Raw genomic sequence first — 23,894 nt, forward strand, 5'->3', positions numbered from 1 at the left:
GTCATTTTAGTGAATTACTGGAAGATGGTGGTTCCAGCCAAAAGGCTACATCATGATATTTGATATACATAAACATAGCAAAGTCATTATTACAGTCAAGCTAATTAACATATCTATTTCACACCATTCAAAAAGTCATTGCCAAAGCTAAAGTCAAGGAGCTTTTTCTGGTTTTCTTCTAGGAGTTTTACAGTTTCAGATCTTATATTTAAGTCTTTAACACATTTGAGTTGATTTTTGTGTATCGTGTAAAACAAGCGTCTGGTTTCACCTTCTTTTGCAAGTGGATATCCAGCTTTCTCAGCAGTTTATTGAAGAGATTGTCCTTTTTCCACTGTGTCTTATTGGCAGCCTTGTCAAAAATATATTGACTGTATATGCTTGGGTTTATTTCTGGGAGATTCTGTTTCACTGATTTATGTCTGTTTTTATGCCAGTACCAAACTGGTTTTTTAAATTTAAATTTATTTATTTACATTCATTCACTGTACATCACTATAGCATACAAAATGAGATTTTCCATCCAGAATACACTGTATATTGGCTCAGTCAAGCATATCAACACATATGTTATCGTCAACAAATAATTTTCCATTTCTTGTTTCCTGTATATTTTGTTTTTTTTCCCATCCCTGATTCCCTATCTTTCACTCTCTGCCATCTCCCACCCTCCTCCCACACTGTCTCTGGTATCCATGGTTGCTTTCTATGCCTTTTTAGTACCAAACTGGTTTGTTTTGTTTTGTTTTGGTTTGGTTTGGTTTGGGTTTTTGTTTGTTTGTTTTTTTAAGTAGAATGTTTTATTGACTTTAGGACAGCTGGGAATAATTATCTGTATTTATGGTTTAAAAGATTTTACCCCATGGGGACAAAAAAGGATGAGTATTTTATTTATAGACTTTTGACCTTCAGGTGTTTGCTGCTTGGGGCTGAGATGTTCAGCTCTTTCCTGTACTATGTACTTCAACATTACAACTCATCTACAAAAGGTGTATGCCCCAAATTTCCACTTGCTGCCATTGACTTCTGGCCAGAAACAAACTTCTTTGCAGCGTTTATGACATCAACATCAGCCACTGAGTCGATCTGCTGCAGGACTGTGGATGGTGGCAGGTACAAACCAGCAACGAGCGCCTGGGGCCCAACTTCATCTAGGAAACCCTCAGAAGACTCCAACTGACATTAGGTATCCGGCTTTCAGCTTGTTCTTGGCAGCTTGAATATCTGTACTGGGAAGGTTTCCTTGAGCAACTGCTTTGACTTGATTATAGGCAGCCTTGATGACATCTCCAGCAGCTGCAGCCTGGGAGATAGTGTAAATCTCAAAGAGTCCAGAATCTGAGTAACTGGCATTAAATGCAGAAACATCAAATGGCTGGTTAACTCCCTTGGCAATAGCCTGGTAGAGAGGACTCGTGGGATTAATGCCCCTCTTGACACGTGGCCCAGCGGTGAGTACATATTGAAGCACACTAAATGCATTTGCTTCTGCACTTCCTGCAGCAGCACTTTCTGCTACAATAGCCGCATGGACAAGACTGTCTCCATTCTATTCTTGAATTTCGCCTCCTCGGTATTTGGCCTTTGCACCAGACAAACCAAGCCCACCCCTCATGTTCAGAAACTGTTCAGCAACTTGCTTTAGAACAGGATGACTCACACCAAGTACAATCAAAGCCATTTTTGCACTTGTAAAATGGTTCTGAACATACTAGTGTAACTCTTCTGATGTCACTTTTCCAATCCTATAGTCAGGACAATACAGGGAATTAGCCAAAGCATTTCGGTAAGCAGCAGCATGTAGATTTTCAATGACACGGGCCTGTGGATTCTGAAAAGTCACAGCTTTGTAAATCCTTAGCTGAGACTGAAGAGCAGCCACTTCCCATCGACAAAATTCTGGTGCGGTGGTGACATTGAGCAGGAACTCCATCAGAGTATCAACGACATCCCGCAGGCATTCTACAGTGTAAGCCTTGTTTTCCCGTGTCGCAGTCACACTTAAATTACCACCAACTGCTTTAATTCCATGGGTTATCTTGAAAGATGATGCTCCTTTTGTGGTCAAATTGGATGCAAGACAGTGCAAATAAGAGGTTCCCAAATTGTTGGAGTCCTCATTTCTACTGCCTACTTTAATGAACAACCCAATTCTTGACGCAGGAGCATAGTTTTCCAGAGAAGCAATCACTAAGCCATTAGGTAATTTGATAAACTCAAGGTCCTGAGGATGTGGAAGAGCTCCAGTAGGCGCAGCTGTGGCTTTCATTTTGGGGGCAACTTTGAGGGAATAAAATCTCGAGAAGGTCCCGGCTCTCGTCAGTAGCTTCATGGCCCAGGACAGCTCTGACCCTCTGTCACTGCCGGCTTGAAGGAAAGCAAGATGGTAAACTGTTTTGATTACTACTGCTTTGTTGTGCAATTTGAAATCACAAAATGTGATACATCCAACTTTATTCTTTTTCAAAATTACTTTGGCTATTTGGAGTATTTTGTGATTCCATATTAATTTTAGGATTATGTTTCTGTGAAAATTGCCATTGGAATCTTCATAGAGATCACACCACACCTTTATATCACTGTTAGTAGTATGGATTTTTTAAAAACAATATTAGTTCTTCTAATTCATGAGCATCTGAGTATCTTCCCATTTATCTGTGTCTTCTTTAATTGCTTTCATCAATTCATATGGGTGGATGAATAAATAAAGAAAATGTAGTACACATACACTCACACACACACACAGGAATATCATTTAGCCTTCAAAAAGAGATATTGCCACTTGCAACAACATGGGTGACTCTGGAAGATATTATGTTAAGTGAAATAAGCTGGACATAGTAATAAAAATATTGCATGATCATGCTTATTATGTGGACTCTAAAACAAAGCTGAATACAGTCATGCACTGTGTAATGGATGTTTGGTCAAAGGCAGACCACATATACAACAGTGGTGCCATAAGATTATGATGGAGCTGAGAAATTACTATTGCCTAGAAGGGGCAAGAGAAAAGGAAACCACAGAAGAAGAAAATGAATTTCCAAGAAAACTTACAGTGAAGGGTTTAGCAGAAGTGTAGCAGACCTCAACAATGAGGTCCTTGAAATGTTCGAAAACATGGACCCAAACACCAAGAAGTTTTCAATAATCCAAAGGAATGTTCATGTGCATTATCTGCTTACAAGCAAATCCATGATGAAAAAACAAAACAAAAACAACCAAGGAAACCATCATGGACACATTTCTGAAAAGAATGACACTTTTTTTTTTAACAACATGGAACAATAAACATCTTTATTACATGAGCAAAGACTGGAAGGTTGATTTGCCTTTCTGGGCTTTGATTTTCCTTGGGAAGAACTCCACTCTTTGCCCTCTAGCACACAGCTATCCGCTCAGCAGCCCTAGCCGGGTCTGGATGACAAGCACACAAGAAGCTCGCCCTGTTAGAACTGCTACTTCAGCAGACTGCTGACTTTGGCATTCTTTTCCCTTTCATATTTCTTCCGAATTTCTTTGATTGCTTTTTGTTTAAAATCTTTTCATCCTCGGCAGTCAGCCTGGCCCTCTTCTTGCAGCCCAGGGGCAGTGCACAGTGAGACTCTACCACTGTGGGTGCGGTGTACTGTCAATGAGCAAGATGCAGTTCTTCACCAGGGTCTTGGTGTGGACCAGCTCATTATCAGATGCATTGTAGACAATTTCGATGATCCTTGTTTTGTGTGTACAGCACTCTGAGCCCCAGGAAAAGTTCCCCACATCCAGCCTCAGGGCGTGGTATTTCTTGTTACTTCCCTGCATACTGACTGTGCGTATGCATCTGGACCGATCTTAGTGTTGGCAGTGGGATGTCTGGGCTCATACATCTGCTTCTTGTGGTAGGATTTTCTCTTGCCCCCAGTCTTGTGGTGCCTGTGCCAGTTGACCCAAGAGACACCTGTCACTAGGCACTGGCTGGAAAAAAGAGAATGACATCTTTTTTTTTTTTTTTAAGAGAGATTTTTGCTATAGGGCCCAAGTGCCTGCTGGAGCGACAAAGAGAGACAGAGGGACAGAGAGACAGAGAGGCAGAAAGCAAGAAACTACCCCCCCAGGGGGATGGCCATACTGTAATCCCCTCTTCTCCATTCTTCTCTCAGGATCTTAAAGCACCCTCACACACCCATAGCCAGTGTGAGTTTCAAGCCACCAGTCCATGACTCAAACCACCGTCTATTATGTAGGAATCCAGGGACACAATCATTATGCTTTCTGCTGGTCCTGTCCTGAATGACATCTTCTTAAGAAGAGTCTCAGGAAAGCCCTTCAAGAGACATTCCAGAAGGAAGCATTGTTATCATAAGAGATGACAGCTTCCCGGTGTTAATGACCCTAAGGACCTTTTAGTAGGAAAAGATGGGAAGATGGAAGACAGAGATATTGATGATCTTAATGCTGCGTAGGCCTACGCTAATGCGATTGTATCTTAGTTTTTAACGTTTTAAAAAGTAAAAATAAGGCCAGCAGGTGGCATGGTGGTTAAGGCATTGGATCCCACATGGCTAACTCCACGGTTCAAGTCCCAGACCCAGTGGCTTGAAAAACACACTGGGCACATGTGTATACATGCCCAAATGTCCAAGAGGAGAATGATAGAGAAGGGACTGTTGTATGGCCATCCTCTGAGGAGTGATTTCTCACCTTCCCTCTCTCTGTCTCTCTGGTGAGTGCCCATAACCTATGGCAAAAATGTTTTTTAAAAAAGGTAAAATAAAAATCATAATCTTAAAAACAAGAAAAATGGGACCAGCAGATGGCCTAATTGTTACATCACTGGACTCCCATGTAGCCAACAGCAATTCAAGTCCCGGACCTGGCGGTGTAAAACTCATGCCAGCACATGTGCATGAGTGACCAAAACCCAAGAGGGGGAGATGATTTCTCACTTTCTGTCTCTCTGTCTCTCTGGTGAGTACACATACTCTATAGCAAAAACCTCTCAAAAAAAAAAAAAGAAAGAAAAAAAAACTTATAGGATGATATGAAGAAAAAATATTTTTGTACAAGTGTAAATGTGTTTATGTTTTAAATGTTATTACAAGAATCAACAGTTTTTTAAAAAATTGAAAAGTTCATCAAGTAAAAATGTTACAAGTTAATTTATAACTGAAGAAAGAAAATATTTTTAATAAATTTAGTGTAGCATAAGTTTAATGTATATAAAGTCTACAGTAGTGTCCAATAAAGTCCTAGGCTTTCACATTCACTAACCACTCATTTGTTAACTCACTTAAGAGTGACTTCTAATCCTCCCATACCTTTTCTATGTTTGGGTATATTCAGATATACAAGTACTTACGTCGTGTTACAATCACCCACAGTATCCAGTACAGTAATATGCTGTACAGATTTACAGCTTAGGAACATAAGGGGCCTGCAGATGATGTGGCAATTACATCACTGACTCCCACAGGACCAACTGTGGTTTAAGTCCTGGACTTGGTGGTTTGAAAATCATGCTGTGCCCAAAATCCCCACAAAAGGGAGAAATGAAGAAGGGATTATGCTGCGACCATTCCAATGGGGTGTGCTTTCTCCCTCTTTCTTTCTCTCTGTCTCTTTGGCAAGTATATGCACCTTCTGGCAAAATATTTTGAAAAACTTTTTAAACCAGTAAGTCAAAAAAGAACACCTACCATGTGATTCCAGTTACATAAAATTCTACAATAGAAAATGCAAACTAATCTGTGGTGACTGAAAGTAGACTAGTGGGTGCCTATTCACTGGAGGGAAGAGAAACTATAGGAAACAGGGAGGACTCAGAAGGAATGGGAACATAGGGAGTATTGAGAGGCACAAGAGAACTTTTGATGTTCTCATGGGTGTGCATGTGTGCATGTGCATGTGTGTGTGTGTGTACATATACATAAAACATATCAAACTGTGTACTTTAAATATATACAATTTTCAATTTACTAAAAGAAAGCTGTTTTTCAAAAAAATATAGAGTGAATTTGATAATACATTAACATTTGTTAAATCTTTTTTTAAAGAATTATTTTATTTAACTTTATTTATTGTAATTTGGCCAGAGAAGTACAGAGTGAGAGCGAGAGCGAAAATGAGAGAGAAAGAGAGAGAGAAAATGAGAAAGCAAGCCGCCAGATCCAGAACTTCAACTGCTGTTGGCCATGTGGGAGTCCAGTGCCCTTAACCATCATGCCACGCCACCTGCCAGCCCCAACATTTGTTAAATCTTATCTTTTTAAAACTTTATTTATTTCTTCTATGAATGAGACAGATAGACAGACAGAGACTGTCATCTCCATCAGGCCCCCATACCTTGATCCAACCCTGGCATGTGCTCGGCATGCCCAGAGAGATCTTTAAACACAGATCCAGACCCCTCCCGTGTAGGCGAGACTTGCAATATTGCCACTGCATCACCATCTTACTCCTTTATTAAATTTTGACAGTAAATACATGACTGCTAATATGTTTCTTCATACTTTTCTATATGCTGGAAATATTTTATAACTTAATGTAAAAAATCTAATCAAATCCCTTAATGTTACAGCTAAAAGAAACTAAGGAAATGGCAGGGGTAGGGCTAGAACTCAGATCTTAATATTAAGTCTTTCAGGTTAATATTTTTTCCATTATATCAGAGAAAAAAAATAACTTGTGTACATACATAAGGTTCAGAGTAAAATGCTTACCCTTAAATTTATTCATCGTACCAATGTTTCGAAGAATTCTTCTAGGACTATTTGCTGCAAAACAAGCTGCCTTTTCATATGCACCAAGTGAGATTAATTCATTGAACCTATAGTCATTGCATTTTATAATGCATTATAATAGTGGACAAAAAGAAAGAAGACTGATTTAAAATGTTTAGTACCAACTGAAAAGAGTAGCATAATAATATAGAAAAATGAAAAGCAATTCTAATAAACTAGAGCTAGACTTACTCTTTAAGGTAGTCTTTCGATTCTTTCTCTAACATTCTATTGTTTTTTTGTGTGTTTCAGTTTCAGAATAAAACCCTAACCTGTCAGCTGATTCTATATTTGTTCTTAGAGAACTTAGAGCAAGCCAGAGAAGAGAAAGAAGTGAATTTACACTGAGCTCAGATTTTTTTCTCTGTCATCTCCATAGGAAACAGGGGTTTCAGGGAAAAGAAGGGAAATCTGCTTAGAAACTCAGCCTAGAAGAAATATTAATTGAACACAAAGGCTGCCAAATTGCAGATAGATCAAGAGGTCTCCTTGGTGTTCAGAAGCCTATGTCCACTTCCAGGCATCAAACTTCCAATTAAATATTAGACTAACACAAGAAGAAAAGCCTCTACTCCTCTTCTATTGTCAACAAGTCTTTAAAACAGCTTACTTCACAATTAGTAAAACTATGGCAAACAGGGTTTACATTGTCTTGCAATTAAATATAGAACCCTGGGATGGGGGCGGGGCCACTAAGCAAAATACATAAAACTTTCAGTCTTAACAGTGGTTCTCCTCTCTTATCAAAGCTGTTAAACTTAGGGACCAGCAGTTAGCATAAGGACTGTCGCTGGACTCCCATGTAGTCGACCGCAGTTCACGTCCCGGACCTGGTGGCTTAAAACTCAAGCTGGGTTCAAGTGCGTGCATGCCCAAGATCCCGAGAGGAGAACAGAGGAGAAGGGATTGCAGCGTGGCCATCCCCCCTGGGGGATGATTTCTCGATTTCTGTCTCTCTGTCTCTGTCTGGCAAGTGCGCACGCCCTACAGCAAAAACCTCTCCCAAAGAAAAAAAAAGCTGTTAAACTTAGAGAAGTAAATAGTATAAGGAAATAACACAGGCTTTGGTGCCCCCAAATTATCTTTACCCACTTCTTTGTACCATATTGACAAACAAATTAACACAAAACAACTGTTTAACATGTAGCACTAGGAATATTACTTATGTTCATTACACAGTGCCTTCATAGTCTATGAATTAATCTCTTAAAGAATAAAGTCTTGGGAGCCAGCCGTGGCATAGTAATTAAGATGCTGAATTTCACATGGCCAACTGCTCGGTTTAAATCCTAGACTCAAAAGCTTGAGAAAAACACCTGTCACATGCATGACCTAATTCCTGAAAGGAGAGATGGAGAAGGGATTGGGATAAGACCATCCTCTGGGGGCTATCTCACTTTCCCTCTCTTTACTTTCTGTCTCTCTTGCCCTAGGGAGTGTATGTACCCTCTGGCAAAATTTAAGGAGAAGAACAATAACGTCTTTAAAATCACTTTAAGCTTCTATAAATATTACAGGTTGAATTTCTTTGATCTGAAATGCTTGGAACCAGAGTGTTTTTGATTTCACATTTTGGAATACTTGCAAAAACATAATGAAATACCTTAGGGATGAGACCCAAATCTAAACCCCCCTTCCAAAAAAAAAAGTAATTTTTTTTTTTTTTTTTTAACTAGAGGGCTTGTACTCACGAAAGAGAGACAAAGACACAGGACACAGGGAGAGGAAGAAATCACCCCTCACAGGGGCATGGTAACAGCACAATCCCTTCTCTTCTATTTCCCCACCCCATTAGCATTTCGGGTACACATCATGCATACATGCTTGGTGTGTTTTCCAGACTGGCGGGACTCAGAATTCAAACGTACAGTTGGCCTTAAGGGATCCAGCTCCCTTAATAACTATGTCACAGGGCTGGCCCTAAACATGAATTTGATTTGTTTCATATACACCTTAAGCACATATCCCGAAGGTAATTTTATGCAATATTTTTCCCAATTTTGTGCATGAAATTCTTGTGGGGATGCTTGTGGGGGTGAGGTAGTCTGGGTATGCTGGGGAATGACACATGGCAGCTAAAAGGAATAGGGAAAGTTTTTTCTCCTTTAAGGATCCTGAAAAAAATATGATTTTTATGAACGTACATTTTCACTGGACCCATCACGTAAGGTCAGGTGTGGAATTTTCCACTTGTGGCATATGATAGTACCGTTTCAGATTTTGGAGCATTTTGGACGTGGGATTTTCAGATTAGGGACAGTCAACCTGCATAGATAATAACTTAAGTATCAGAAAGAAGTATGCCTTAATATATCATTAGGATAGAAATAATGAGGGGGGGGCAGCAGGTGGTATAGTGGTTAAGGTGCTGGACTCCAATATGTCTGACTGCAGGTCAAGTCCCAAACCTGGTGACTTGCTGTCTCACTTTCTCTCTCTCTCTCTCTCTCTCTGTCTGTCTTTCTCTGGTAAAATTAAAACATAAATAATATAACAAATAAAATAAATATATCATTTTAAAAAAGAAAGAATAAGGAGGGAAAAAGACTGAAATTGCTAGGGTGATATTAATTATGATGACATTCTCAAAAACAGTTTTTGATATTAGGTTAATGGTTGGAGAATGCAAGAAAAATATAAATAAAATTGGGACCGGGAGGTGGCATGGTAATTAAAGGCACTGGACTCCCACATGGGCAACTGTGTTCAAGTCCTGGACCTGGCAGCTTGCTTTCTCACTCTCTCTCTCTCTCGTTCTGTCCCTCTCTGTTCGAATTAAAAAATAAGTAAATAAATAAATGGAGTTGGGAACCAGCAGTTAGCGTAATGGCTATGTCACCGGACTCCCACGTAGTCAACCGCGGTTCGTGTCCCGGACCCGGTGGCTTAAAACTCACGCCAGGCGCATGTGCATGCATGCCCAAGATCCTAAGAGGAGAATGGAGAAGGGATTGCGGCGTGACCATCCTCCCTGGAGGGTGATTTCTCGCTTTCTGTCTCTGTCTTACTGGCGAGCACACACGCCCTATAGCGAAAAAACCTCTCCCAAATAAATAAATAAATAAATAAATAAATAAATAAATGGAGTTAAATTTTTAAGAATATATTTACATATATAACTTATACCAACACTACAATCTTCCTAGCTCCTCTGGAAAAGCTCCTAGACTCTTAACCTGTTAATTTTGCCTCAAAGAATCTATTTTTTAAAAATTCTAGTGTATTTTCTCTGGTAAATACACTAGAGTCTACCTAGAATTTTCTCTTTCTGTCTATAGCATAGATTTGTAAACATTCAAAAGCTAGAGACTACGACTCATTAAAATACTAAGTAAGTGGTTAATGTGGTCATTTTTAACATGTAAAGTCAAAGCTTTTAAAATATTTGCCTTTCAATGTAGTAAAGCATAATTTCAGCTTCTTTTGCCCTGCTTGGATCATCTTGAAGTAGTTCCTCTACAGTGCCTTGGTCACCTATAAATATAAAAAATACCAATGGAAGATATTTAAGATTATTTATCAACAAATAATAAACATATAGGTGTTGAATACTAACAACTTACTACTATGGCTTCTATCAGCACCAACCTCTTTCTAAACTGAGTAGCCTCCCTGGCTCTTTCTTTCTTTACAGGTATTCTCTCTTTGGTTCTAAAGCTTCACAGAAAAATGGAGTTAAAATACAAGTTTATTGGGTCAGCAGGTGGTGTGGCAGTTACAGCGCTGGACGCCCACATGGCAAACCACAATTCAAGTCCTAGACCCGGCAGCTTGCTTTCTCAATTTTCCTTTCTCTCACTCTCTCTGGTAAACACATGTCCCTACAGCAAATTTAAAAATAGTAAAAATAATAAATAAAATTAAATTTACAAAATTAAAAGTACATGTTTATTTTGGTACAAAGGAACATTTAAATCCACTTAATTTTTCATAACACACATTTTCCACGAACTTTTTTAGGAACGTTCTCCCCATTCTTTATCAATCTTCTATCAGCTGTTGAAGGAAGAAACCCACAGAAGTAACTAGCAGAAGTAAATATTTTGCTTTCTTTAAGCCGTAGCCTAAGAAAACCCCATTCTTGGGACCAGCAGTTAGCGTAATGGCTATGTCACTGGACTCCCACGTAGTCGACCGCGGTTCGAGTCCCGGATCCAGTGGCTTGAACTCCTGCCGGGCGCATGTGCATGCGTGCCCAAGATCTCTAGAGGAGAATGGAGGAGAAGGGATTGTGGAGTGGCCATCCCTACTAGGGGGTGATTTCTCACTTTCTGTCTGTCTGGCGAGCCTATAAAAAAAACCTCTCCAAAAAAAAAAAAAAAAAAGAAAACCCTATTCTTGGGACCAGCAGTTAATATAATGGCTATGTTACTGGACTCCCATGTGGTCGACTGCGGTTCAAGTCCCGGACCCAGCGGCTTAAATTCACACCAGGAGCATGTGCGTGTGTGGCCAAGATCCCAAGAGGAGAATGGAGAAGAAGGAATTGTGGCGTGGCCATACCCCCTGGGGGGTGATTTCTCGCTTTCTATCTCTCTGTCTCTCTTTGTCTTTCTGGCGAGAGCATGCACCCTGTAGCAAAAAAAAACCTCTCCAAAAGAAAAAAGAAAAGAAAACCCCAGACTTTAGCCAACTGAAAAAAAATCTTTCATTGTTTGTGTTAATTAAAAACACACATAACCTACCTTGTAAATCTTTGGTTTTCTGAATCTCCTCCACCAAGTCTTGAATTGTGCTATTCTTATCAGATTCTATCCATGAAGTAAGGGCTTGTGAAATAATCTGCATTCTTTGATGACTATAAATATAAGAAATATCAACACCACGTAAGTCTAACATCAAATGGTGGAATATTAGAATGAACATAAATAAAAATTTCAAACATTAAAAAAAAAAAAAACTTTCATACCGAAACTGTAACTCTTTGTTCAGATTTTCAGCTACATCTCTCCTTTTTAATAACACAATCATTTCCTCATCTAAATCAGCCTTCTTCTGAGCTGGTATATATTTTATTGACATAGTTTGTTTAATTTCTGTATATTTATCTTGAAGATGTTTCATGTATTTAGTGAGAGCATCTAGATTGACAGAGTCTTCGAGAGTCATGCCTATAGGAAAAGGAAAAAAATAAAATGGGCTAAGTCATGTGTGAGATTCACACTCAAACAGCAAATCTTCCCAAGGTAGGTCACACAGTTCACTATTAATTCAGAATAGTAGCACCGGGGACCAGCAGTTGGCATAATGGCTATGTCACTGGGTTCGAATCCCTGACCCAGTAGCTTAAACTCACACTGGGCATGTTTGCGTGCGTGCCCAAGATCCCAAGAGGAGAATGGAGAAAGGATTGTGGTGTAGCCAACCCCCTGGGGGGTGATTTCTCGCTTTCTGTCTTTCTGTCTTTGTCTTTCTGGCAAGCACACGCGCCCTATACAAAAACCTCTCCCAACACACACACACACACACACACAAAACAAAACAGAATAGTAACACGTACTTGTAGCTTACTGAATTTAAACAAAATCAGCATAAAAGTGGTTATGGCTAACAGTTTTAAATATTATCAATGAAGATGCAGTAAAGATTATTCTTAAAACATGCAAACCCTTATCTGAAAAAAAAATGTAATGACCTTATGATCACATCCTGAAAACCACTAAAAAACTACTTACTCAGTAATACCAAGGCCTCTGTCTAACAACTCAGGAGTGCATCACTGGATTTCTCTGTACGTATCTCCCCTTACTCTACTAAGCTAAGCCCAGGGTAACCAGTTTATTCTTTCCAAGACAAAGCTTGCAAATGCCTGCCAAATCTTCAGTCCTCTCACTCTCAGTCTCCCTTCCCTTCATTACATAACACACACACATACACACACATACACACACACACACACACACACACACATACACACAGAAACACAGGAACCATACTTTAAAGTCACTGCACTGTACTGAAATAATCCAGCCAGATTGGAACGCTTTTAACCTTACAGCATTGTTTAAAGTTTTCCCATTCCCTTATATTCATTCACCCAGAGTCCTAACCAAAGTTGTTTGTACAATCTGCACTTGTATGATGCACACTGATATTAACTTGCATAATCGGTCATAATAATTGGGATTCCTCTAAAACATTTAAGACAAAACTACAGTACCTGGAATAGGTTTTGAAGGATCATTGGAGAAAGTACAGTATTTTACTTCTTTGGTGTCATACTCTGCCCTAAGCTGTTTCATTTGATCTATTTGTGATTGAATCTTCAACGAATTATTTTCAATACTCCTCATTCTGAAAAACAGAAAGCCTTTCTTACATTTCTTTAAACTAATTTAATTCTGAACATAAGATCTAAAGTAAAACAAGTTATTAGGTCATCAGAAAAGCCATAATGCATTTCTGCATAGAAAAATAGGTCATGACTTTTCTGACAAAACAATAAATCGTGATTTTTGTTTTGAATAACTATCATTTTGAACAATTATGGACTAGATTGAAGTTTAAAAAACAATGTCCTGAAAAAGTTAACTAGCTTCGAAAATAAGGAACAATTTAGAAGCTTAGGGACCATCCCTCACCAGTGAGTCCCTCTACCTAGGTCTGGCCTGAGGCCTGGAGTCATAGGTTTATCAGCACCCCACACCAGGCTACAGCCCAGGCAATGTCGTGGAACACAAACTGCTCCAGGCTGCACTGTTTACAAGATAGGCAGGGTTTGTGGTGCCTTTTGTTTTTCTTGTTTACAAAACTTTTTGAAATAAATATTTTGAAAGGAAAAAATAGATAAATCAAAACTCCCAAGGGACCAGCTGGTGGTTAAGGTGATGGACTTCTACATGACCAACCACAGTTCAAGTCCCAAACCTGGCGACTTGCTTTCTTACTTTTCCCTCTCATTCTCTCTGTCTCTATCTCTGGTGTGTCCATATGCCCTATAACAAATTAAAAGATAATAAGTAAAAATTAAAATAATTCTTCATAAAAAGTTCCCTAGGTTATGGGGTAGGGGGGAGATAATGATTTTCTTTCAAGGGATTAATAAAATTTCATACCATGATTCTTCCTTTTTTTAGAAATTCATAACATAATTGATATTAAAGAAAACAATATGTCCAGAAAATTCTATCTATTCCCTTTAGTCAAAAATTAGTTTTGTGGGGCCGACAGGTGGCATGGTGGTTGAGGCACTGGATTCCCACATGGCTGACTGAGGATGGAGTCCTGGATCTGGCAGCTTGCTCTCTCACTTTCCCTCTGTCTCTCTTTCTCTGGTGAGCGAATAAAAAATAATAATAAATAAAATAAAGAATTCTTTTTAAAAAAATTACTTTTGTGGTACCAGCAAATGGTGTAATGGTTACATTGCTGGACTCCCACAAGGTCGACCATGGTTCAAGTACCAAACCCGGTGGCTTAAACTCACTCCAGGCACATGTGTACACATGTAAGATTCCAAAAGGAGAATGGAGAAGGGATTGCAGCATAGCCATCCCCTTTGGGGGGTAATTTCTCGCTTTCTGTCTTTCTCTCTCTTTCTGGTGAGTTCACACACCCTATAGCAAAATCCTCTCAAAAAAAAAAAAAACACAGATATAAATATAAAACTAATAAAATTTAGAAAAAATTTTTGCCCTGGGAGCCGGACCCTCCAAGGTTCCAGGGATATGCCCTCATGTCCATCCTTTTTTTTTTTTTTTAGAGGTTTTTTGGCTATAGGGCGCATGTACTCGCCAGACAGAGAGACAGAGAGACAGAAAGCAAGAAATCGCCCCCCCCAGGGGGGATGGCCACACCGCAATCCCTTCTCCTCCATTCTCCTTTCGGGATCTTGGGCACGCACGCACATGTGCCCGGCGTGAGTTTTAAGCCACCGGGTCCAGGACGCGAACTGCGGTCGACTACATGGGAGTCCAGCGACAAAGCCATTATGTTAACTGCTGGTCCCTCTCTCTCTGTCTTTCTGGCAAGCGCATGCGCCCTATAGCAAAAACTTCTCAAAAAAAAAAAAGTGAAAAATTACCTCTCCCCCTCCCCCTTTGGGGAAGGTCCACCTCACACTTCCATCTCCTTCATTATCTCAGAATTTGGGGCATCCATGCACACACACCCGAAGTGTCTTTCAAGACATAGGGTCTGTTACTTGAATCAGGTAGTTAGCCATGTGGGATCCAGTCACCTTAACAACCACACTACGTGGGGACCAGCAGATGGTGTAATGGTTATGTCTCTGGACTCCCTAATAGTCAACTGTGGTCTGAATCCCAGACCCGGAACCTTAAAATTCATGCTGGGTGCGTTTGCTTGCATGCCCAAAATCCCAAGAGGAGATTAGAGGAGAAAGGATTGCGGTGTGGCCATCCCCGCCCTGGGGGATGGGTGGGGTGATTTTTCACTTTCTGTCTCTCTGGCGAGCATACACCCCTTACAGCAAAAAATTTCTCTTTAGGGACCAGCAGTTAGCATAATGGCTATGTCGCTGGACTCCCACATAGTCGACCGCGGTTCGAGTCCCGGACCCAGTGGCTTAAACTCACGCCAGGCGTGTGAGCGTGTGTGCCCAAGATCCCAAGAGGAGAATGGAGGAGAAGGGATTGTGGCGTGGCCATCCCCCCTGGGGGGTGATTTCCTGCTTTCTGTGTCTCTGTCTTTCTCTGTCTGTCTGGCAAGCACACGCACCCTATAGCAAAAACCTCTCCAAAAAAAAAAAAAAATCTCTCTTTAAAAAAAATCCAAAACACACACACTACAGGCTGGTCCTTAAAAATAAAAAAAATCATTTGTACGTTCTAAGACTCGAAGTTTGATAAAAGTACTTTTTCATGTGGTGACAGTTGTGTGTTGACTAGCTACGTTTCTCCCATGTGTGTGTGTTTTTTTTTTTTTTTCTTTTTGGAGAGGATTTTGCTTTAGGGCACTTGTGCACCAGAAAGACAGAGAGACAGAAGGCGAGAAATCACCCCCCAGGGGGGATGGCTATGCTGCAATCCCTTCTCCTCCATTCTCCTCTTGGGATCTTTCTTGGGCATGCATGCACATGCACCGGGCATGAGTTTAAGCCATCGGGTCCGGGACTTGAACCACGGTCGACTACATGGGAGTCCAGCGACATAGCCATTACGCTAACTGCTGGTCCCTCCCATGTGTTTTATACAAAAATTGAATTGATAAACCATTTTTCACCAAAAAAAATAAAAAACAAAAATAATATAGCGACCGGTAGGTGGTGCGGTGGTTAAGGGCACACTGCGGTTCAAGTCCCAGAACTGGTAGTTTGCTTTCTCACTTTCTCTCTCTCACTCTATCCCTCTCTGGTCAAATTTAAATATATAAACCAATAAATACATTAAGTTAAATAATTTTTTTTTAAAATGTATTAAAACACACACACATACACATACAACCAGAAATATATTCTCTCTCATTGCTAGAGGCCAGAAATTCAAAATTAGTATCACTGGACGAAAGTCAAAGCATATTAGGGCCAGCAGATGGCATAGCAGTTACATTGTGGACTCCCACATGGCCAATTGAGGTTTGAATTTCAGACCTGGTGGCTTCAAACTCACACTGGTCATGTATGCATGCATGCCCAAGATCCCAGGTGGAGAATGGAGGAGAAAGGACTGTGGTATGGCCATTCTCCTCCAGTGAGCACATGCACCCCCCTATAGTAAAAATCTCCAAAAAAAAAAACCCACGAAGTGTATCAAGGCTGAGTTTCCTCTAGAAGCTCTAGAGAAGAAGTTATTCTCTCTTTTGCAGCCTCCAGGAGCTGCAGGCACCCTGTGGCTACACTGTTTGAGCCTTTGCCTCTATGGTCACACTGTTCACTTTCTCCTCTGCCTGTGTCAAAGATCCATCTGACTCGCTTTCATAAGGACACCTGTGACTGTATTTAAGGCTCACGTAATAATCTCCCTATCTCAAAGTCTTTACTTACTCACATCTGCAAAGACCCTTTTTCCAAATAAGGGTATTATATTTAGGTTCCAAAGATTAGGACCTGATATCTTTGGGAGCCATTATTCAGTCTACAGTAATTGTGATCCTAGAGCTAGAGGAAGGATAGCATTTTTCAGAGATAAAATTGAGTTCTTCCAGAGTAGGGATCTTTAAGACCAAGAAGTAGTATAAATTTCAACAAATTTCTATGTTTAAGTATCCTTCCTAGTTATGGTAGCCTATGAGATAAATAATGGATTAAAACAAGTTAACACAGTCAAAGAAAAATTATTCATGACACTTGTTAAAGCACAGTAAGGATGACTTTATTAAAGAGGGACTATGGCAATAGGTATGGGAACCACTGTAATGGAATGGGCAAGTGCGAATTTACAGCCAAGCAGCAGGGTGGGGGCGAGTGAATGGAAAATTACTAAGAAAAAACATCAGATGTTAAGGGGGCCGTCTGGATAAACTGACCTAATAGAATTCTTGCTGAAGGCAGGCCAGGGGGTGATCAGATATCAAGGCAGAGGGATAACGACTTAACCAACCTTATTGGATTCTTGCTAAAACTGGACAGTGCACAAATGAATATGGAAGTTTACAAGTCATGTCTAGTTGAAAAACATTTGGGGGACTAGCCCATGGTATGGTGGTTAAGGTGGCTGGATTCCACATGGTTGACTGTCAGCAGCTTGAAAAACACACGGGGTATGTGTGTATGCCTGAGAGGAGAATGGAGGAGGACTGTAGAATGGCCGTCCCCCTTAAAGGAAGATTTCTCCCCTTCTCTCTCTCTCTCTCTTGGTCTCTCTCGTAAGTGCATGTACCCTATGGCAAAATTAGGGGAAAAAAAAAAAGCATTCAGGTGAGCCTGCTAAAACTTGATGAAGCTTTGTTAATACATAAATGTCACAGAATTTTTGCCATATTGAAAATTAGTTTGTCACATGCTGAAAATCCCAAGAGGAGAGTAGAGGAGAAGGGATTGTGGCATGTCCTTCTGCCAAGGTGGAGGGTGATTTCTCACTTCCCCTCTCTTTCCATCTCTCTCTGGTGAATGCGTCTGTCCTATAGCAAAAACTAAAACGTAAAAAAACAAACAAACAAACAAACAAAACAAACAAACAAACAAAAAAACTAGTTTGTCAGTAGAAAACTACTGCCTGCTTCTGGTTATATTATATATATTATATATTATAGATGGCTCAGAGTAAGAGGGTACAGTATTTATAAAAGAGGACTGTGGAAATAAAATATCCCTTGGCTTTATTCCAAATAAATCTATGTGGAAGTAAAGTACATAAAAAGTAAACAGACTTACAAAAGAACTGAAAACAGGGAGTCAAACAGATGCTTACACATGAATGTTCATGAAGGCATTATTTATGATAGCCAAAATAGGAAACAAATAACCTAAGTATTCATCAAAACAGGAATGGGTAAACAAAATGTGCACACAGATGCACACATACACACCCCAAACATTATTCAGCCATAAAAAGGAGTGAATTTCCAATTCATTCAATTCTCTTAAAACAAATGGGTCACAACATTATTTTTTTGAGAGTTTTTGTTGTTGTTGTTGCTATAGGGCACGTGAGCTCACAGGAGAGATAAAGAGAGACAGAAAGCAAGAAATCACTTCCCAGGGGTGACGGCCACACTGTAATCATTTCTCCATTCTCCTCTAGAGATTTTGAGCATGCACACGCACATGCCCAGCATGAGTTCTAAGTCTTCAGGTCCAGGACTTGAACTGTGATCAACTATGTGGGAGTCCAGTGACATAACCATTATGCCATTTGCTGGTCCCAATGTTATCCAATTTTTGCTCCTTTCTATGCTTCTTTTATGATCTCTTTATCTCTTACCACCTCACTATGATCAATCTATTGTAGTTGAGTAGCACTTACGAGGTTTGGGCTTTCTTGGGTTCTTGAATTTGTGAATTGGTGTCTTTCACCTTTTCTAGAAAATTCTCAGCTATTATCTCTTCAAAGATCATCTCTGTCCCATCTTCTCTTCTATTTTAGAGCTATGATTGCATATAATATAAACCTCTTCACCCTATTCTCTGTATCTTTTTATAATGGCTTTATTGAGATATAGTTTATACACCTTAAATTTTATTCTTATAAACTATTTCAGGACCAGCAGTTGGCGTAATGGTTATGTCACTGGACCCCCATATAGTCAACCATGATTAGAGTCCCAGATATGGTGGCTTAAACTCATGCTGGGTGCATGTGTGTGCCCAAGATCCTGAGAGAAGAATGGAGAAGGGATTGCAGCATGGCCATCCCCCTAGGGGGGTGATTTCTCACTTTCTGTCTCTGTCTGTCTGGCAAGTGCATGCACCCTATAGCAAAAACCTCTCCAAAAAAAAAGTCTATAATTCATTGAATTTTAATACAGTCACAGAATATACTAAGATATGGGAATATTGATAGAGTAGTTTACTCCTGGTTTACCCTACTAGGTTGTGTCCCTTTGTTGTCCTAAGTTTTATATGGGATGGGTTCCCTATCTTTCTCTTGAGCAGACGATCCTAAGTTTTGTCTTTTATCACCTATGTCAGAAACTTATGGTCATAGGACCAGCAGATGGCATAACGGTTACATCTTTGGACTCCTACATAGTTGACCATGGTTTATGTCCCAGGCCTGGTGGCTTAAAACTCACACTGGGCGCTTGTGCATGCATGCCCAAAATCCTGAGAGGAGAATGGAGGAAAAGAGATTGCGGTGTGGCCCTGGGGGCTAATTTCTCACTTTCTCTTTCTCTCTGTGTCTCTGGTGAGCACACACACCCTATAGCAAAAATCTTTAAAAAAAAAAAAAAAGAAAGAAAGAAACTTACGGTCACTATGTTAACAAATGTTCTTAGGGCCAAAGCAATTTTAGTGCTTTAGTTATCTTTTTTTGAAGTATTATTTTTAAATTTTATTTGATTTATTATTATTATTATTATTTAAAATTTGACCAGAGAAAAAGGGAAGGTGAGAAAGTAAGGTGTCATCCAAGACTGGGTTGGCCATGTGGGAGTCCAGCACCCTAACCACCATGCCACCTGCTGGCCCCATGTTCTGATTACCTTTTGTCTTCTGTTAGATTTTGCTTTGAAAATCTTTTATTATCTTGTCAGTTTTCTGATGCTTTTGCAAAGACTTCTAAAAAATACCTTATATAGCATTTTTCTCCAAGAGGGAGATCTATCTGAACATCTAGTCAGCCATATTACTAGAAATGGAGATCAAACTTTGGATAAGTTTGATCCAAAATTTTGGACAGGTTGATTTGAAATTATCTATAAAAATAACTTATCTATCATTAATTGTAACACTGAAAATACAAGACTACACAACAAGAGTGACCGTTTTTTTAAAGAATTCATTTAATTAATTAATTTATTTATTTTAATTTGACCAGAGAGGGACAGAGTGCGAGAGTGCGAGAGTGCGAGAGAGAGAGAGAGAGAGAGAGAGAGGAAGCCACCAGGTCCAGGACTCTTAACCATCATGCCACCTGCTGGCCCCCACGAGCATTCTATCTTCTCCTAGTAGGTTACTTACCTTGCACATCACGGGATTAAGTGCTCTAATTCAGACAGTAATCCTGACATTGTACTATCAAATCTCTCAAGCAAGAAATTGCCTAGAGTAATTACCTGCATCCTTCATTTTATGATACTAAAGTGTGCTCCAATTATACGAAGTGTCATAAAGTTCTCAAGCAAAATTTAAATTTTTACTTAAAATAAATGTTAAAAATACAGTAATTTCAATTGTTAGGAGTCAATAACATAAACAAATGACTTTAAAATAAAATTAAAATTCAAAATGACTAAGAACCACTGTTTAGAGTCACATCATTATAGTCAAGTCACAATTATCACTTTTTGGGGGCTAATTGTTAATATACTTACTTTGCTTCAAGTTGGATTTTTCTTTTCCTGTGATATATCAAAGCTGTGGGCTCTGCTGCCAAAACTTTAAGTTTTCCATGAAGATTAAATACAGCTCTTCGGTCTTTCTTTATTTTCTCAATAAAGGCGTCGTATTCTTTTTTGATTGAAGTGAGAACGGCTTTGTATACAGTGACATATTCTATTACCTGAAATATGATTTTTCTGCCTGTGGTATTGAATTTTTTTTCTAGAAGACAATGAACCAAAAGCCTTGCAAATAGCATTACAAATTATTTTTGAATGAAACATGATTAACAATTAGAAATTTAAAATTTTTACAGTAAACTCAAACATGACTGGGCACTAAAGACAATTTACTGAATACTTGATCATTGTGGATTATTACAGTAGATACTATGAGCTTAAGTAGGAGAGAATGATAAAGACCATATTTTTGTTCTACTTGGTATAAATACATAAATAATATGTCAATTAAAACTAATACCAGGTCTAATTTTCCCAATTCTAGATATTTTAAATATAATTACATATCTTCTCTTCCTCTACATCTAGTCTCTGACTTCATTTAGAGCTTAAAATCCAGATCTCACTTCACTTCCCTGTGTTGTTTTGTGTGTCTCTGTTTGTTTTTAGCTTACCAACTCCTACTGGCTAACCAATATTCTCAATACCTTATTATTCTTTTTTTTTTTTTTTTTTTTTTTAAGGTTTTAGCCAGAGGGCACATGTGCTCCCTGGAGAAAGACAGAGAAAGAAAGTAAGAAATCACCCCTTGGGGAATGCCATGTCACAGTCCCTTCTCCTCCATTCTCCTCTTGGGATTTTAGGCAAACATACACACATGAACCCGTATTTTTCAAGGTGTCAGGTTGGGGATTAAACCATGGTTGCTATGTGGGAATCCAGTGCCTTAACCACCACGCCACCAGCTGGCCCTCTAATTGTATTTTTTAGTACAATTTGTTAGAGGGTGCATATGCTTTCAGTGGGAAGGAGAGGCAAGAGTGAGAAAGCATCCATCCATTGGGGAATGATCCAGTGCAATCCTGTCTCCCTTTCTGTTTTCAGGATTTTGAGCACATATGCATTTGCGCCCAACATGTTTTTCAAACCACTCGGTCCAGGACTCCAACCACACAGGAAGCCACGTGAGATTCTGATGCCTTAATCAATATACCACTGGCTGGTCCCCTAATTGCATGTCTATCCCCAGGATGCTAAGTAGGGAGGGTGGGATACCAGGAGTTAATTTTATGCATGTATTACCTATGTGAAAATAAATCATTAAGAAACAGTTCTAGGGGCCAGCAGGTAACATAGTGTTTAAGGTGCTAGACTCCCACATGGCTAACCATGGTTTGAGTCCTGGACCTGGTGGCTTGCTTTCTCACTTTCCCTCTCTCTTGCTGTTTCTCTCTGGTCAAAATAAAAACAATAAATAAAATTAAGTGAATAATTCTAAGGAAAAAAAACAGTTTTAGGTAAGTTAAAACCAAAAATATTTATAATTTATAGGTTCGAAATTCTACTTATTAGGATTTTAGAAAGCAATGCTGTCTATAGGGGTTGGTTGAGATAGATCCATAATTTTCTCTGAGAGCTGCACTTGTGTTTTCTACCTTTGCTACATCTTATTTTTTCTTTCGTTTATTTATTTTTACATTTTTCCACAAACATTCACTTTACATATCAAAAAATTTTAGCTCAAACTCCATAGTACTTGACAGTTTATAAACAACTTTCAGGAACCAGCAGTTAGCGTAATGGCTATGTCGCTGGACTCCCACGTAGTCAACCGCAGTTCACGTCCCAGACCCAGTGGCTTACAACTCACACCGGGTGCGTGTGCATGCATGCCCAAGATCCCGAGAGGACAATGGAGGAGAAGGGATTGCTGCGTGACCATCCCCACTGGGGGGTGATTTCTCACTTTCTGTCTCTGTGTCTCTGTCTGTCTGGTGAGCCCTCATGCCCTATAGCGAAAACCTCTCAAAACAAAAAACAAACAAACAAAAAAAACCTTTCAAAATTTCTAAATACTGAATTTTAAAGATAATGTTCAAAATATTTCTTCTAATTTTGTATAATCTTATGACTCTGTAACAACAGAAGCAGTATGGTTTCAATTTTTTTTTTTTTTTTTTTAGAGCTATTCTCCTCTGGTTTTCTGTTAGCTAGAGAACATCTAGAAAAAAATCATCCAGGAAGACATTTGGTCCACCAAGAAATAATATAAGGAGATCAGTGATCAGCAACAAATACCAGGGGAAGATATTTGAATGGGAGATATTTGGTGCCTTTTGACCTAACCATATTGCCTGTCTACCCAAATCAGAAACCTGGAATTTTAGATTGGGTTAATTCTTCATTTTACTACAGTTCCACTATCCCTTATTCTCTTATAGTTGACCCACGTAACTCTTCCGTATTACCTTCCGGCTGTCTTCCTAGTTTTTGTTTTCACTCACTAGGTTATTAGCTCTACTCTTGACTTGGTATAGAATATATAGTTTCAGGTCCTCCTTACTTTTTTTTAGACTTTTTTCCATTGGATATATGCACTTACTGAAGAGAGGCTGAGAGAGGAAAAGTGAGAAATCATCCCCCAGGGAGCACAGACACACAGGAATCCTTTCTCCTTCATTCTCCTCTCAGGATTTTGGGTATGCATACACATGTACCCAGTGTGATTTTCAAGCCTCTGGATCCAGGACTTGAACCACTGGACTCCCATGTAGTCTACTGCGGTTTGAATCCCAGACCCAGTGGCTTAAATTCATGGCAGGCATGTGTTCATGCGAGAAGATCCCAAAAGGAGAATGGAGGAGAAGGGATTGTGGCATGGTCATCCCCCCAGGGGGTGATTTATTGCTTTCTGTCTCTCTGTCTCTGTCTTCTGGAGAGCTCACATGCCCTATAGCAAAAACCTCTCAAAAAAAAAAAAATTGTGGGACCAGCAGATAGGATAATGGCTATGTCGCTGGACTCCCATGGAGTTGACTGCAGTTAGAGTCGTAGACCTAGTGGCATAAACTCACACCGGGCACATGTGCATGTGTGCCCAAGATCCCGAGAGGAGAATGGAGGAGAAGGGATTGTGGCATGGCCATCCCCCTGGGGGGTGATTTCTCGCTTTCTGTCTCTCTGTCTCTGTCTTTCTGGCAGGCACACGCACCCTATAGCAAAAACCTCTCGTTGCCAGATCCGGGACTTGAACCACAGTCGGCCACATTGGAGTCCAGCACCCTTAGCCAC

At 39.7% G+C, this 23,894-nt stretch overlaps 1 protein-coding gene and 1 pseudogene across 5 annotated transcripts in view; both read right to left on the reverse strand.

Annotated features, from left to right (window-relative positions):
* CLHC1 (clathrin heavy chain linker domain containing 1) overlaps window positions 1–23,894 on the reverse strand; it is a 59,316-nt gene that overhangs the window by 22,856 nt on the left and 12,566 nt on the right. For 4 of the 5 annotated variants that reach the window (XM_006159034.1, XM_006159033.2, XM_006159036.2 and 1 more), the window contains exons 3-8: window positions 20,637–20,824; window positions 12,922–13,055; window positions 11,671–11,872; window positions 11,447–11,559; window positions 10,151–10,235; window positions 6,702–6,808 (exon numbers count right to left, since the gene is read on the reverse strand). In XM_006159034.1, coding sequence (XP_006159096.1) covers window positions 6,702–6,808; window positions 10,151–10,235; window positions 11,447–11,559; window positions 11,671–11,872; window positions 12,922–13,055; window positions 20,637–20,824 — 829 coding nt within the window. Of the gene's footprint in view, window positions 1–6,701; window positions 6,809–10,150; window positions 10,236–11,446; window positions 11,560–11,670; window positions 11,873–12,921; window positions 13,056–20,636; window positions 20,866–23,894 lie in introns of all 5 variants that reach the window. The other variant, XM_014591816.2, reaches the window with a different exon arrangement.
* LOC102499249 (cytochrome b-c1 complex subunit 2, mitochondrial pseudogene) lies at window positions 859–2,382 on the reverse strand (annotated as a pseudogene).

Source organism: Tupaia chinensis, unplaced genomic scaffold (genome assembly GCF_000334495.1).
Source record: "Tupaia chinensis unplaced genomic scaffold, TupChi_1.0 Scaffold000622_1, whole genome shotgun sequence".
NCBI classification, from domain to species: domain Eukaryota; kingdom Metazoa; phylum Chordata; class Mammalia; order Scandentia; family Tupaiidae; genus Tupaia; species Tupaia belangeri.